We start from the raw sequence: 16414 nt of genomic DNA on the forward strand, positions 1-16414 counted from the left end.
CATATTCAAGTAAGAGGCAATATACTTATTTTGCAGTTTTCTAAAGCATGATTTATTTCCAATGTCCATGTATCCTATATGGGACCAAATATCTTGTATCACTCTTTCAGCATAGCTTGCCCACAAACTCTGTTGGTACGTAGCATACAATTTCTAAACTAGGGTAATTAATTGATTAAAGTGTGTATTGTGGAGTATATAGTGTATATTTCTATGATCTCATTCATATAGGCCTACTGCATGCCATTCTGGATAAAAGTGCAGAAGCAGATACATAACTTACAGTATGTATGTATATGGGCCTATACATAATTATTTGTCCAAAATTAATTGACCAATTAAACAGTCATGGCTAACTACTGTACATTCACTTACATTAAATATTCAATTTGGCCCACTAGCTAGCTAACTAAAGAAAATCCCATTCTCCCCATCCATTATATGTGGGTGCCATCTATTGGCAAAAAGTGGTATTTTACAGTTCACTGATGGCAAATTCTTGGTTGAACGGAGTTCTCAACCAAAGGTTTTGTTTCCATAGTATGAATAATGATGCATGACTTAAAAGTATAGCCTAGACAATGCATCATTCTTTTCCATAATTCTTTTCCATTTCAACGATAATGCTGCTGTCTGAAACACATTTCTTCAGCCAAATCTTAAGGATACGCCAGTTGTCTGCAATCAACACACAGTCTACAGAGTATAAGAGGAGAGAGGTAACACCAATTGGCACTGGCAGAGATGTTTACCCTTTTAATAAAATATGGCATCCAGTATTATATGGCACGTCATCAGTATCAAGCTGATGGAGCAGGAATGAGGGCCAAACCCCCCCTTTGCCCCTGAGGTGAAACCTGCTCATTGCTCTGGGTTATAAGTGATTCACTGTCGGGCCCTGCCAATGCTCATGTTACTTCAGCCTAGCAAGCTACATGGAAGCACAAAGGTCAGGAGTTAAACCCCAAGATTATCAGTTTTGAACAAGATATGCAGACTTAAGTGTGAGCGAATCAGAACCATCTTGCCTTTTTTTGTCCTTGTCTCAATCTTTGATGGCCAAAGTGCTCAACTCAACAAATAAAATAGGCTTTATCTCAATTCGGCAATCATTTTAGTAACCTCTCTTCAAAGTACTTTGATGTTATTGGAAAATTACCCATGGTAAATGGTTGGCAATTATATAGCGACTTTATCCAAAGCGCTGTACAATTGATGCTTCTCATTCAGCCATTCATACACACACTCACACACTCACGGCGATTGGCTGCCATGCAAGGCACCGATCAGCTCGTCAAGAGCATTTGGGGGTAAGGTGTCTTGCTCAGGGACACTTCGACACAGCCTGGGCGGGGGTTCAAACCAGCAACCCTCCGACTGCCAGACGACTGCTCTTACTGCCTGAGCCATGTCGCCTCTCTAGTTACTGCTTCTCGCCCCACCCCATTTATCTGGTATTTGAACAAACCATCAAGAAGGTTATCTGGCATTAGTACTTAATTAGGTATATTTGAGATATAATCCAATGAGAAGAACCTTTAGTTACTTAGTGTGATTCCGTTTTGAATATAGACCGCAATGCTGATCAACTATGCTTCACATTTACCCTCTCCCTACCATTCTGTTCAACATACAGGAAACAGCTGAATTTTAAACCTTTATTGACACAAATTTAGTAGCATCTTTAGTTTCCTACAATAAATAACTGTATTTTAGGAGTTTTTTTTTTGTTTTGTTTTTTTACACATCACAGGGGCACAAATAAGACAGGCAGGGCAAACAGTGGACAAACATGGATTGGCTAGAACCACAGCTGTGGCCAGAACACAAACCTACATCCCTCAATGACAACCATTCGATCACTCATTTCTAAAAACCCACAATCCCTTAATGACAACCATTAGATGACTGTCATCATCAGTCCTAAACCCCCACATTTGTCCTTGACATTATATAACCTACTCGTATACTGTACATCTTTTGGGGGCATAAAATTATACTTGTATCTGACCAAGATGTATTGTTTTTCATAAGCATATACAGTATAAGGTAGACAATTAAAATATACCAATCTGTTATGTGCTTTGTGTGTTATTAAAACCAAAGGAAAAATCACACTTGATGTGACTCGCATAGAACTCACAGTGAAATCAAGCACAATGTCTGGCAAAGCCATGATCTTTACTGCACTGCGGCAATTCTCAAAATGAACTTCACTGCAGTGACTTCCTATGACAATACCTTATGCCACAAACTGTATTGTGTGTGCATATACTGCGCTTAAAACTGTCACTTCAGGTACATACAAGAGCTGCACCATCCATGAGCAACGAAAGTGGTGTGTGTGTCAATGCAACAGAAAGAATAGAGTCCTGAAGAGTTCAGTTACTGTTGGCTTTTGATGAACCTTCCTTTTCTTGCCTTAGTGCTACTGTAGGCACAGCGAGTAAACTCATAGGTCCCACCAGTTCACAGTTCACCCAGCTACACCTTGAGGGCCTGTAATAGGGCTTGCTTGGCCTTGGTTCCTGCCGATCGTAAGATGACATGTGGCGTGAGGATATCCTCACCTCAACACCCGTCTGGTTTCTGCTGAACCCCCAAGGCTTGGGAGACCATATAACTGTCATTTTAATCATTTAGCATTACCGCCAATATGGGGGACACAGTCTGGGAGATTATTTTGATAGAGATGTATAGACTTCTGTTTCCTATATGAGAAGACACAGCATGATTCAGAAGACTTTGAAGTAGTGATTGGTAAAGTTATAAAGCAGTAAAGTTGTCAAAAGGGAAATGTTCCATTCACGAAATGGCCAACAAGTGAATAGAACAGCACAGCTTAAGATGCCCATCCAAAACCATTATTCCCAGTGAAAATGAAGAGTCATTGCAACTCATTTCTGCAACTCTGGTAAAAAAAAAAAAAAGAAAGGGAAATGACTAAACAAAAAGCCTGTGCAGAACATTTTAAAACTCAGGATATTTCCTGAAGCAGATATATTAAAACCATTAGAAGGCATTGTTTTGACAATTATTTTAAGTTGTGAGGTGAGACCAAATGGTAGGAGCTTTCGACTATGAAATTAGGCAAAGGGCTGGTATCATAATTTCCTAGCAAATTATACGCAAGAAAAACGAAATAATAAAATTTCTTCAGTTTTGAAGTCCTTTTCCAGAAGAGCTCAATGCAGAAAAATATAAACCAATTTGAACATTACTACATTAAAAAAGAAAAACATAATTCATGTATGTGTACAACTAACAACTGAACTTAAAAGGTTGAGTTAAATATTTCTTAACAAATTAAATCGGTAATTACTTTGTAAATACAGATGAAACTGTATAGAAAAACTTCAAAAGAAATGCCATGAACACACTGATACCTAAAGCTTTTTTTTCCTCTCCCATCTCCTCGATTTCCTTAAAAGAAAGATACAATACTGTTTCAGTCACTCGTCTAGAAAAGTCTGGGCCGGTGGGCAGATGGAGAGGTTGAGGTGGCCAAGATCAAAGTCATGCAATTCCAAATGTTTTCACACCCCAGCACCCCCCTCCCCCCGACGTCTGAATCAATCCCCTTGAATGAGAAGAGTCCGTGGATAGCGATACGAGGTCTACCGTGGTGATACTTTTTGGCTTGGAGTTCTCCCAATTCTCCGCCCACTGTGTTTAGTATGATCCGTAGCGATCCTGCACAGGGGGAAAAAACACCATTAAAGTCCATCCACACCAAGAACTATAATGATGTGAGCATCCACACTGCTGAATCATAACGTTGCACATGACGGCTTGTAAATTTGGTTGGATTTCTATTGACTATCAGTGTTTAATTGTTCCAGCAGCTGAAAAAAAGCTCTTAAAATGATCCCAAGAATATTGTTATAGTCACTTTCAGTTGTTGTTATAGTTGAGTAACAATGTCGTGTAGTTGTGTAACTCATGCACTTGAGTTCAAACTATTTTTTTAAAACAAAGTTCATAGTTATCGTTCTTGCTGTGGATGGGCCTTTAGACTCCAGGGTTACTGCCGACTGTTCCAGTCGTGCGCGACGGCAGGAGCATGATGGCGATAATGATCCGAGCAGCAGTACCTGAATTGTGTTCATCACTCCGTTAGCCAGCACGGCCATTTTGCCCGCCACGGTCTTCACCCCCTGCTTGAACTGAGCGATGTCCGGGCCTGACGGGAGCACACTGTCGAAGCCTGACGCCCCTGGAGGGACCGCACAGACACGCGTTAAAGGCACTTTCAGGATACGCTTGGGTAGGGGAACAGCAGGAACACCCTCATTTTTCTAAACTGTGATACTGCCACACTTCAGTTTCACTACTTATATTTCAGTAGTTACGTTATGTAAACATAGCGCGTCCTGAATTTTCAAATGCTGCAAAGGAATTTCACTCATTTTGGACCATGCGGCTACTGAAATAACATGCAGGTAATACATAGTTCAGCGCTGTACGTACTACAAGTAGCACCACGCAATTTGCTTTGAGCGCATGTTCCTTTGTAAACATAAACATTAACACCTCTACAGCAAAGCAAAGTAAAATGGAGCAGGGCTCTGCCATCACTTAAGATGGCCGCCGAGCTGCACTGACCTGCGGAGCGGTCGCCGCCCTCGCCAAAGAGGTCCGCCGAGCTGATGGACGTGCTGCCGGCCATGCTCTCCAGACGAGTCTTCGCCTCATACTGAAAACACACCGCACCGGATAAATGCTAACATCACAGTGTGAACATATAGGCTAATATACAGGCTTTACTTTCACCTCCGTTTCATACTTTACACTTCATTACATCCTAATGCCCGTTTTCCATCAGAATTACACATTATACTTTCAATATCAATGCTGATGCTTGTGCGACTACCTCCTCTGTCCCCTGCTGAATTCCGCTCCACACTTCTGAAGTTTCAGCTTCTAATACTTGTATATTCTATTTCTAAGTTAAACAATCTAGGATTAGCCAGCTAGCGTTTGTTTGTCGACTTCGTGAAATGTCGTCTGGAAAATAGTAGGCAGCCACCTAGCTTACCTCTGCGTTGCTCTCTCTCCCAAAGAACATGTCAGAAGAAATGGCTTTGGCGTTGGCGAACTTCTGCCGCGCCTCGCTCGACTCCGCCACAGGGACGGAAGCTTCCGGCTTCCGTCGGCTCGGCAACCTGCGGGCATGCGGGCTGAAGTTAAAGCACACTCCAGTGCTGGGCAAACCCACCGACACCTCCCTCCCAGCCACAGCATCCAACACACCACTGCGCATGAGTCTTTGACAATACCAATTTCTTCTAAACGGTGTCATTTCATTTGTGAATTAATTTAATAGCATGACTGGCCTCCAAAGGCAAGGGAACAGTAGATGAACCATCTAGACAGTGCTGTATACAGCAGCCAATTGAGAACTGAGAATTCTCTCCACGGTTACTAAACTTCTGACCAATCAGTGCACGCATCGCAGGCATCGCCGCCCTTAACCAGGATCCCAGGACAGGGCCTCACCGCTCTCCGATGGGCTGGATGCTGGAGATGGTCACCTCGCTCTCCTTGGGCTCCTCTTTCTCCAGGGCCCAGGAGGAGAAGGTCGAGCCGCTGTCCGAGTCCCAGCGCGAGCCGAAGCCATCGCTGGAGGTGAAGGGGTTGTCCTTGTACCTGCCGGAGAGAGCCGTCACTCACTGCACAAACTCGCCGTCTCTGACTTAATCACACTCGAGACCTTTTTTTCTCTCCAGGACAAAGTAATAGCTTGTTTTAAGGTAGTTTGCCTGACAAGTGAAATTATTCTAACATTGGCAAATCTTGAGATGAGATCTGCTTGACAAATAAAAGTTCTTGTTCTATCCTTGAAATCAAACTCTTACCTCGTAGGCAATATTTGTCTTATTTGGCAAAAAAGTTAAGGAATAATAATAAAGTCTCAATATAAGGCTAACATGCTTGTTATGTTTTGGTCACAGAAGATCGAGGCTTAAAGCCAAGAACCACAATTTTTAACCACCATGTTTTCAAGCCTGAAAGCCACGGTTTTAAACCAGCCGCAAGTCTAAAGCAGTTAATACCATTAATAATCATTTTCCACTGCACAAAAACTCCAAGAGACCCTGGAAAACATAATCTCCCCACACAAACGGCTATATGGAAATTTTACCAATTTCTCTGCAGTTGGTACAGAGCCTGGGTTTACACTGCACACACTAAGGATGCCATGGCTTTATAACAAACAATCCCAGCACTAATACCCAGGGCCTTTGAGTCAAGAGACCTATTCCACAAAGCAGGATTGAAGTTAGTCATACAACTAAACAGCGTAAGGCCTGGAACATCTCTTTTTATTTCAGTCCACGTTCCAGATTTTAGGGAGGTCCGGATTTTTACAGTGCAGTTAACTCAATTATCGTCATGTTCCATCTACCCTTAGTGTGGTTTGTGTAAAAGCCTCTGGACTGTGTAAGGTCCAGCTACCCTTAGTGTGGTTTGTGTAAAAGCCTCTGGACTGTGTATGGTCCAGCTACCCTTATTGTGGTTTGTGTAAAAGCCTCTGGACTGTGTATGGTCCAGCTACCCTTATTGTGGTTTGTGAAACAGCCAGAGCTACTTACTTTGGAGGCCCAGAGGTGAAGCCAGGTTCATCAAACATGTCCAGCTTTGAGCGGGAGGAGGTCTTCGCCCCGGTGGGAGTCTCCTGCTCGATGACCTGCATCTCCGACATGACCGAGTGGGACACGGCACTGCAAAGGCACAGAGAGCTCTCAGACCTGCTCCACTCCCAAACCTCAGACCACGGTATTCAGGAAAATAACAGCAAATTTTCCATGACAATCTGTGGAACTTCCAGAAACTCTTTTTTTTTTAATTCAAACAACACCGCAAAGGCACCAGGAGCTCTCAGGCCTGCAAACTCTGAAAAGTCAGACCAGAACTTTCCATGAAAATGACAAAAATTCATTCTTTGCATTCCAGTTGCTTTTCCATTTTGACTTTCATTCTCTTCGCCATCCAGTGAAACAAACAGTACCTACGTTCTGGGACATTTCCTTGATGCTGAATGGATACAGAGAGCTTCTGTAATGCCGCCTCTGGATACAGTCAAACACTGAGGCTCTGCCTCCATAAGCTTTAAGCCTGAAGCTGGAATCAGCAAATCGCGTCTTCTCAGCCCAGATGTCACACTTAAAACACTTTCCCCCAGGCTGAAGCCTCACCTCCTGTTCCCAAAACCCATCCCCAGCCTCTCAGCCTGCTCTCTCTTCTTCCCCTCCAGGGTCTGGATCTTCTTCTCCTCCAACTTCCTGTCGATCTCCAGCTCCTTGTAGGCCAGCCGCATGGAGGCCACACTACAGAGAGAGAGAGAGGAGTGTTAACACCAAACCAAAGCCAGCTTCCTCAGCCACAGTCTACAGGCTTTCTCAAAGGAGGATATAAATATAGATGTAATATAGAAAACAATTTCAAAAGTGCTTCCATTATCAGTTGAAATTTCTTCAAACTACACATTTGGCGAATATTAACAAGAAAACTGCAGCAGTTACATTAAAATGATTTTCATACTTTCAGTACAATTGGTTTGCAGTCAGACATACTTAAGTATAAAATTACTTACTCAACTTGCATTTTAGTAAATGAGAAAAGATATCTTCTGCACTATTCAGATTAGGACTGTTAATCTTAACTGAAAGTTACGATAATTCCTACAAAAGATTTTTTGGGTTTGATTTGGACTTCATTGCACGTCACTCTGGATAAGAACGTCTGCTAAATGCCTTTAATGTAATGTAATGTAAAAGGAATTGCGATTGCAGGACGATCCAGGAGGAACCCCATGCATTAAGCCTGCATGCACTCTGACACTCACATGGACTCCTCAGCCTGCTTCTTGACCTCCACGGCGTGCTCCTCCCTCAGCTTCTCAGCCACCTGGGCCTGCTTCTCCATCTCTGTGAAGCTCTTACTGCTCACCTTCTGAGCCCCCAGGCCCTTCTTCGCACCCAGCTGGAGACAGACACACAGACAGACACAGATATAGACACAGATATAGACACAGATATAGACACAGATATAGACACAGATATTATAGACAGACAGACAGACAGACAAAACATTTTTTATTTCCTGCATTCCCTGATGCTAACTATTCCAATACATCAAAAAAAAGGTATATAAAAATTTCATCAGCCCAAGTGCATTTGTAACATATCAACATGAATCTGCAAATCAGCAGAAAAAAAACAAAAACAAAAAAAAAAACAGGTGGAATTTATTTCATACTTACAGCAGCACTGCTGATAAACAATGTGCAAATCAAAACCAGCACCATTTAACTGCAAATATGCTTTATGGCAGCCAATTCGCACCGTTTGTTTAAAATCATTTTGTCTGACACCCAGCTGAAAAACTGCAAGGAGCAGCACGACCCACAAACTGATTACTCCATAAAGAAAAACGATCCGATAACATACCCCCTTTTTCGCTGCTGTGGGTTTCTTCTTCCCGATGATGGAGGGCTTCACATCTACAACAACAAGAAGAGTGCACATCAATCCTACAGCACACTGCTGATAATGCCATAAATACAAACTGTACAAACACCCTTTTATCAGTTTCACAACACAGACTTCAGTATGCACTTTGAACCCTTCCCCCTCCCAGTTCATATCTCTCCAGCTCGTCATGGTGGCATTTTTACACCTTTATAAAAAGAATCAGACACGGCATTTCATGCAACAGCGAAGCAAGATGCCAGTGCGCATGGGAGACACAAGCTCTAACACTGCAGGGGACTGCGTTATTCTCCTGTTCAAATTCAGCTGTTCAGTCACTGTTCCACCAGGAAAAATGCTTTTCACCTGTATTTCTACCACGTTAGACAACGGAATTTAATGTCGTAAGACCACAGCGTCATTTCACTAGTTTTTCTCCCCCGTTGAAAGCTGCAAATTAATTGCACTTTATTTAATCTCATTTATCAGTGCCACCCACTGCAAGTCGGCTTGGCGGCACTTAGCTGCAAGAGGCTCAGTACTAAAGTAACCTGATTGCTTACCCCATTCTACAACCGAGATATACAGTATTACGTCAAAGCGTATACAAGTAGATGGATGATAATGGAACGGATATTCCATTAGGTTCACTTAGCAGATGCTCATATACAAAGCAACTTACAACGCAGGATTTGAATTATGACTTATGAGCCTACTAACTGGCTGCCCACCATTTCCAATCGAGCAGGTGTATTTACGCAACATCAGAAGAACCAAAAGGCTAATCGTGAATGCACAGGGGCGAGCCAAGGAGGTCACACCACACCACCGGATTTGTTTGTGTGTTGGTAGACAAAAGGTTTTAGCTAAATTCTCCATTCTGTTTACCCGGTAGAGCCATTTATCTGGGGGTCGTGATGAACAACGCTTCACGGCACAAAATGAGGCTTTTAGAGTTTTCTAAAGAAAAGCTGTAAGACACTTTAAATGTGCATGTGGGGATACTTTTGCATGTAGAATCCATCCAACCACAAAAACATGCATCTAGTTTGGTTTTGGAGATATTTGGCCCTACAAATGTTCTTTTTCCCCCCTCCATCAGAGACCAATTTTGGGGTGGTCATATCTCCAAAAGTAAACATTTCATTTGTAAATGAGTCATTGGAGAGGACAGTCTCATTGTGCAGTTTCATAACAATCACTTGGCAGGTTCTCTTACCCAGAGCAACATACAGTATCTACAGAAAGCTCAATTAGTGACGGCAGTCTATATCACTTCCCATACGACAGAGGTGGCATTACCATAGAGTAAAAACCTTGCTTTAATGTGGTTTCACAGGTGGCATTACCATACAAGTAAAAACCTTGCTTTAATGTGGTTTCAGAGGTGGCATTATCAGAGTAAAAACCTCGCTTTAATGTGGTTTACAGACTAAAAACCTCGCTTTAATATGGTTTCACAGGTGGCATTACCACAGTCAGCACCTCAGTTTTTATTGAGAGTGCCCAAGATCATACAGGCCATTAAGGCCTCAGTACCAGCAGAGTTATATCACTGTGACTACAGCCCCTGAGCGATGCAGAGAAAACATGTTAGTTGAGCAGGTGAACCTGTGATGTTGCGGGAGATATGCGTTAGCACTCATGGTGGAAGGAGGGGTTGAGTCAGTACGCCAAGCAGAACCATGCCTGGGATCCAGCCAGATCCGTTAGGCTGTCAGCCGCATCGTGCTTTTAATCACCTTTAGAAGGCGGAGGTTCGTCGGACGACAAACGCATTGATTGTTCTACGTGACAAAATAAACAGCTGTTAAGAGTGTACTTCACAGAACATGGACATAGAAGTCTCAAGGTACACTGCAACCTTAACAGTCAAGGGAAATATTCCTGACTTAAAATTCTTGCTGGGTCTTAACAGTTGAACAAAATATTCCCCAACTAACATCGGGCTTGCTGTAGGGTGGGAGAACTCCATTATCCTGCCATTTTACACAGTTCATGTACAGCACTGTTCATGTACAGAGGCCTACACTGGCTAATAAGGTCACAGTGCAAGCCGCTTCTCTCTTAAAGGTAAGTGCACGGCCTCTCGGTCACGGATTCCGGGATAAAGGGAAGTCAAACATCAGAACCAATTCGCAGTGGAATTCAGCAAATGGCCAATGAAGGCAAGGCTTCACCTCTGGGGTTTTCTCCGAAAGAGAGTGCAGATTCCAGAGCGGTTTGACTGGGTTATTCAAGTCTACTCTACAAACCAGGGTCATGAGGAGGGAAGGTGGAGGGGTGAGAAGTGAGGAGTGCAGGTCCTGCTAGTTGCTACGGTGCTGTGCTTTAGGTGTTCCAGGACGGAGACTCACCCATAACAGCTTTGGGAGACGTGCTCAGACCTTCGATGCTTGGCCCCTCCTCCAGCTCTAGGAAAGATAGTTTAGAAAAATATATTAAAATGAAAATTCTGGCTGGAGCACAGATTCACCAGTCAGAAAACACGAACAAACGGGTCAATACAGACCCTTGGTTAAGTCAACAGAACAAGTCATCGTAAGATGCATTTTCCTCACTTGGTGGTTATAGGGTTATCGAGTCAGCACAAGACTGACAACACGCCATACGGCTAGAGCCAGTTACTTCACCGCAGATAACGGCAAGCGCAATCAGAGTATGAGTCCTTATGACTCATAGGGCTGCCTGTAGCGTAGTGGCTAAGGTAAATGACTGGGACCAGCAAGGTCGGTGGTTCGATCCCCGGTGTAGCCACAATAATATCCGCATAGCCGTTGGGCACTTGAGCAAGGCCCTTAACCTTTACATTACTCCAGGGAAGGAATGTAATTGTAATGTAATGTAATGACACATAGAAACATCCCACTTATGATAATCCTTGCTTTCAGTCCCACTGTGCAGCCTTTTCAAAGCGGTTATGAACGCGGAGGAGCACTCACGGGCACTGCTGGTCTCGCTCACTTTGGCCGACTCCTCTGCCGGGGGGCTGTCGGCACCGTTCTGCTCCGACAGAGAGGGGGCCAAGTCCCAGCTGTTCACAGCCTGCAGGGTGCGGTGGGAATGAGGATTAGCATCGACGCGCTAAAGCTACAAACACACCACGCACACTGGCTCTTATATAACTACCCTGACCCCTTTTCCATTCCAAATGTTCAGCGTCTCTGTGATAGTTTGATCTGGACGTGAACATCCGACCACGCTCCGTTAAACAAAAGTGCAGCAGAGTTTCTGCCTGTTGTCATGGCAACCGGCCACAGGACACAACCCTGAAACCCTCAAAGCAAAATGGCTTATGATATTTGCAATAAAGTCAGAAAAATCCACATAAAAATATCCATTTGTAGATTTAAGCAGCCCGAACTTAAAAGGTAGCATTCTAAAGGTCAGAAGCAAAGCGTTTAACTTGAAATTTTCAGATGACTTACTTTCAAAAGAGTAATAACATAAAACTGAATAGCACGGTTTTGCATGAGAGCGCCAACTCCTATTCATAACTGGTATTGCCGTAATATGCAAGAAATTACTTCCTGATTATATCTCTAAAGTGTCTCCTGCTTAATTCAATTCCATCAGCTCAGCCAGACACATCGTAAAAGAGTTACTGAATATCCATCAGAGCTTATGAACCTTGAACATACACTGTCCATCAATGTCAACCAAATTGCACTTCAATATTTCAATGTGAACTACATACTTTAACTGCACTTTTGTTAGGTTTAATAGCATCCCAAGTGTGGCTCCTTGATTTCCCACAAAGATCGTACCTCCATAGAAAAAAAAATTGCAATATTTTTAAAGGCATAATATGCAGGATTTTTTAGCCATGCTGCGGTCTTGTGTTTACATTCAAAGGCATCTCCTCCTCCGTGCTTAACACCGCCCACTCGCCTCTGCTTTTACATTTGAAATCCGTGTTTATCTTCATATCTGTTTTTCTATACCGAACGGCATTGAGGAAAAGCAATTCCGAGGTTGACTGGATTTTGAACAAGCCCCGTAGGCCGTTTCACTTCACAGTATTTTCTCTCCTTCACCTCTGCCATTGCAGCGGCGAACGACAAACGCTGCGCGACTGAAACCCGACACCCGCTCCGCAGGCTGTGTAGATACACACAACCCCTCTGCACACAGAAAAGAGCACCGTGCCCACAAACGTCCAGAACACATCTTAGAACAAATACAGGTAAAGAAAAAAATGGCAGAAGTGCATCGCAGTTACACCTTAGCATGGTTATTTTTTAAATATTTTCCAAGGTAGAAATACTACACAGTAGGACTTTAAATGTGAACTGGTGACAATGCAGCTGATGGCATAATGAAGGGGAGTGACAGGGAACTTGAGAAGTAATTACCTGAGTATGCTCCGCAAAGAAATCGGTCTCTTTCTTATCGATGGCTGCAGTTTGAGCACTGCCAGGAGTCTCAATCCACAGCTGAAACATAACATTTTTTTCAGTACACTCCAGGGTTTGGGCTAAAAAGAATCAATTATAATGTGCACCATGCATCACTTGGTGGGGACTTATGGACTAATGGTGTGCAACACAACTATTTCCAACTGTCAATTGAACATACTATCTCAGTTACATAAAGCTCAGATAAGATAACGTTGTCCAACAGCTGATGACTCAACAGGCCAACGTGTCGTTTGAGGCACCAAATCGCTTTGAATCGTTCTGTGCTCATTTTCCAAATGCAAGATTTATCTTCATGTCAAAGACAGACCGCTCCTTACACATCTGAATTTACATGGGATTCCAGAACTACCCCTCCCTAAAGGAACTTAAAATGCAGATAAATGCAGGGGCAAAGAACCGTAAACCCACTAACACACCAGGATGCTAACCACCGTCTCCAGTGGCTATTGTTTACAGGATTCTGCAGCTGTGACTCACATCAGATCCATATTTGGACAGGGCCGCGTTCGCCAACTGCCGGATCTTTTCGCGGTACATCTGTGCGGCTCGGCTGTTGTACTTGGCGTTGGTGTCGCTGGTGGTGCACCCGTGCTGTCGGAAGAATGCGGCCTTCAAAGAAAGAGGAAAAACAGTGGCTTAAGGACCGAGTGACCAGCTCAGCGTTGCCCCAGTGCACCTGCTGTGGAGGCCAAAGCTCGTCAGGGCGAGAGACGGGCAAAGTCACCTAGCAGCGTTAATTGACAATTAACAGAGTGCAGGCTACTACACTTCAAGAATAGCAGCATTTCCCATACCATTAAACAACAGCAGTGCACTGTTGCGCCATTCAACAAAATACGCATGGGACCCGTGCATTAAACTGCAGTGTGCATGTTTTTTCAGGGGCTCTTGTTCGGCACAACTGACTAACAAGAAAGTTTCTGATGTTAGCCAGTTTAACACTTTCTGAGGAAGTGCTTTTTGCTTATTAACAAAAACATTTCCTAATTAATCATGATATTCAGATGGAATATCCGGAACTTCCAATACAATGACTTGCTTTGCTTGTTACCTCTAATGCTGTGATTTACTGTACATCCTATGTATAGAAAATATTGTACAAATAGAAATTATTACTTAACACTAGAGGTGTTCAATTGCCCCAGTTAAGAACATCACAACTCAATGCCCATCCTGGAGGCAATTCCAGCTAGCTTGCCAACTTAAGCAAACTAATATTTGCTAGTGAGCCAGGTCAGTAGATTAGCTTGTTGAATATAACATTTATAATTTGACATTGACAGTATTTAACAAGCATTACATAGCAATTATTCATTGCCAATCATCAGATCAATACATATCCCAAGACTAAATTAATTTAGCAAAGTGTTCTTGACATTATGCAATTTATTTTCTCCTACAGCAGATATATCAGACCGTATGTGTGATGATTCAGAGTCCGTGCGAATACTAACCGCATTGGTGTTGCCTCCAACCTGCATACATCTCAGCTGAAACCAGTTCCAGTTAGAATCGAGTTCTGTGGATCTGGCCGGGAGAAGGAACAAAAAGGGTATTGAATAAAAGCCAACTCATTTTCAGAGAGATCTCAGAGACACAAAGAAAAATCCGTCCAATGAATACCCCTAAATTAACAATCAATTGTTTCAATTTGTAATGTAATGAGATTTTGGATAGCGGGAGGTTCTTGAAAGCAACCATTCATGCACGCTAGAGACACAGCGGAAAGGTCAACGGATACCTGATGAAGCTAAGGTGAACTCCTAGAGATCGGTGGAGACCGGAGCAGTCGATACACAGGAAGACTCCATACGGTATGCTGGCCCAGCTTGGGTTCTTAGCAGCGCAGTCAAAGCAGGCCTAAAACATAGACATCGCAAAGTTTATAATGAACCTTTTACAAAGATAAGATACATCTGTGAGCTTTTCCACTGGAGGCAAGCACCATAGATAGAAGAAAGCCATTCCATTTCATCCTGTTCATTTTGTTTACCAATCTAAACAAATGAAAAATAACTGTTCCCAAAGACAATTCTTTTCAAATAACCGCTCAAAAGCGAGAATTGGGTTTGTTGTCAGAAGTCAAGTAGAGAAGGCATCTGCAACCTCACTCCTAGAGGGCAGATTCAGTATTAGATTTTCTAAAGTGAAGTGGATTCCCTGTTTGGTAGCATTGAGGGGGTAGCAGCGGAGGCGTTTCTAGCAGCACCAAGAGCCTTAATCTGAATGTCATAAGCAAACGTCAAAATGCAAATAATATCCTGGACATAGGTTAAGCCGCGTAAACCATCCAGGGCAACGGCACTGTGTAAACACATATAGTACTGGGCTGAGACCATAAATACATGTCTTAAGAATACATGGCAATTGAGGCTGTAGATAGACCTAGGTATTTTAGAGGCTGGGCAACACGACACCGGTAAAGACAAGTCGAATATGCGTGGGCTCTCTTGTATTCAAATCTGTCAAACATCCTTTATAAAATTTCAGTATAGAAGCCAATGTACTGTATATACCCTGCTAACCAACACTGCTCATGCCATTTAAAAAATAATAGTAATAAGGCCACTAGAATCCAATAGATTCAAAGGTTAACGTTAGTCTTCAAGCCCGCGGAACGAAAAAAGGCATACACAATGACCCAATAAGGGTATGGTTTCGACTTCAAAGTCTAAACTTAAAACAAGACTTTCAAAGGTTAAGGAGTAGAGTCTGAAAATCCTTGTCAACCTGCTCAACGTTCATTGTAAATACACTCAAAGAGGCGTCCCACCATATGTTCGTTACGTAGAACGCTCACGTTTACGGAAAAAGGACGAATTCCCAAAATGTTGTTAAATAAGGAATTGTTACTGCTAGCCAACTTGAAAAAGATTTACGTGGTCCACTAACGTTACGTAAGTTAGCTAACCACGAGGCGAAATGTAGCTAAGTAGGTAATGTCGGTTAGCAAAGTTAGCCTATAGTATTTGTTCAGCAAGTAGCCGACGGCCTACCACAACCAACGTTAGCTGTTCTGGCTAGCAATTTCCTGTTTGCATTAACAACTACCCGTTAAAGATTATGTATAGCTGTATAGCTAACTGTGCTAATATTACTCGCGTATCACTAACGTTACTGGTTACAGGGTATAATACTTAATTTATGGGCCCTAGTGAATACAACATGTCAGCTTACATTAGCTAGCGATTATAAGCATCCATAATGCCAACGCTACATAATGTTAGCTATGCTACCTAGTTAGCTAGCTAACTGTCTGGCTTAACTGCCGGGTTACAAAATAAGAAAGCGACGGTAACATCGAATAATTTACTAAAATATTTCATTTCAACACAAAGATGAAGAGACGGCGCGTGAACCTTATTAAGTGGGCGGTCGTTACCTTGTTAGTTGGAATAGACCTTAGTCTTTTAAAAATTGTCAAAATTTCGGTCTTGTTCGGCTCCAACGCCATCTTGCCACCTTCGCATACATCAAACTAAAACTACGGACAGCAGTATTGGTCAAACAGTACACCTG

At 42.8% G+C, this 16414-nt stretch overlaps 1 protein-coding gene across 2 annotated transcripts; it reads right to left on the reverse strand.

The window, feature by feature from the left end:
- Window positions 1–1644: 1644 nt before the first annotated feature.
- On the reverse strand, window positions 1645–16414 carry arfgap2 (ADP-ribosylation factor GTPase activating protein 2). Of its 2 annotated transcripts, XM_061245908.1 has the most exons (17): window positions 16278–16414; window positions 14637–14755; window positions 14350–14422; window positions 13373–13504; window positions 12830–12910; window positions 11417–11519; window positions 10832–10888; window positions 10217–10261; window positions 8454–8506; window positions 7850–7986; window positions 7200–7331; window positions 6597–6725; window positions 5500–5649; window positions 5039–5165; window positions 4606–4696; window positions 4095–4216; window positions 1645–3693 (listed from the first exon to the last, which is right to left on the reverse strand). In XM_061245908.1, exons 1-17 carry the CDS (start codon window positions 16347–16349, stop codon window positions 3673–3675), a joined length of 1644 nt encoding a protein of 547 aa, XP_061101892.1. In that variant the 5' UTR covers window positions 16350–16414; the 3' UTR covers window positions 1645–3672. The 2 variants fall into 2 exon arrangements, with proteins under 2 accessions (XP_061101892.1, XP_061101893.1); XM_061245909.1 differs by lacking the exon at window positions 10217–10261.

Source organism: Conger conger, chromosome 6 (genome assembly GCF_963514075.1).
Source record: "Conger conger chromosome 6, fConCon1.1, whole genome shotgun sequence".
Classification (NCBI taxonomy): domain Eukaryota; kingdom Metazoa; phylum Chordata; class Actinopteri; order Anguilliformes; family Congridae; genus Conger; species Conger conger.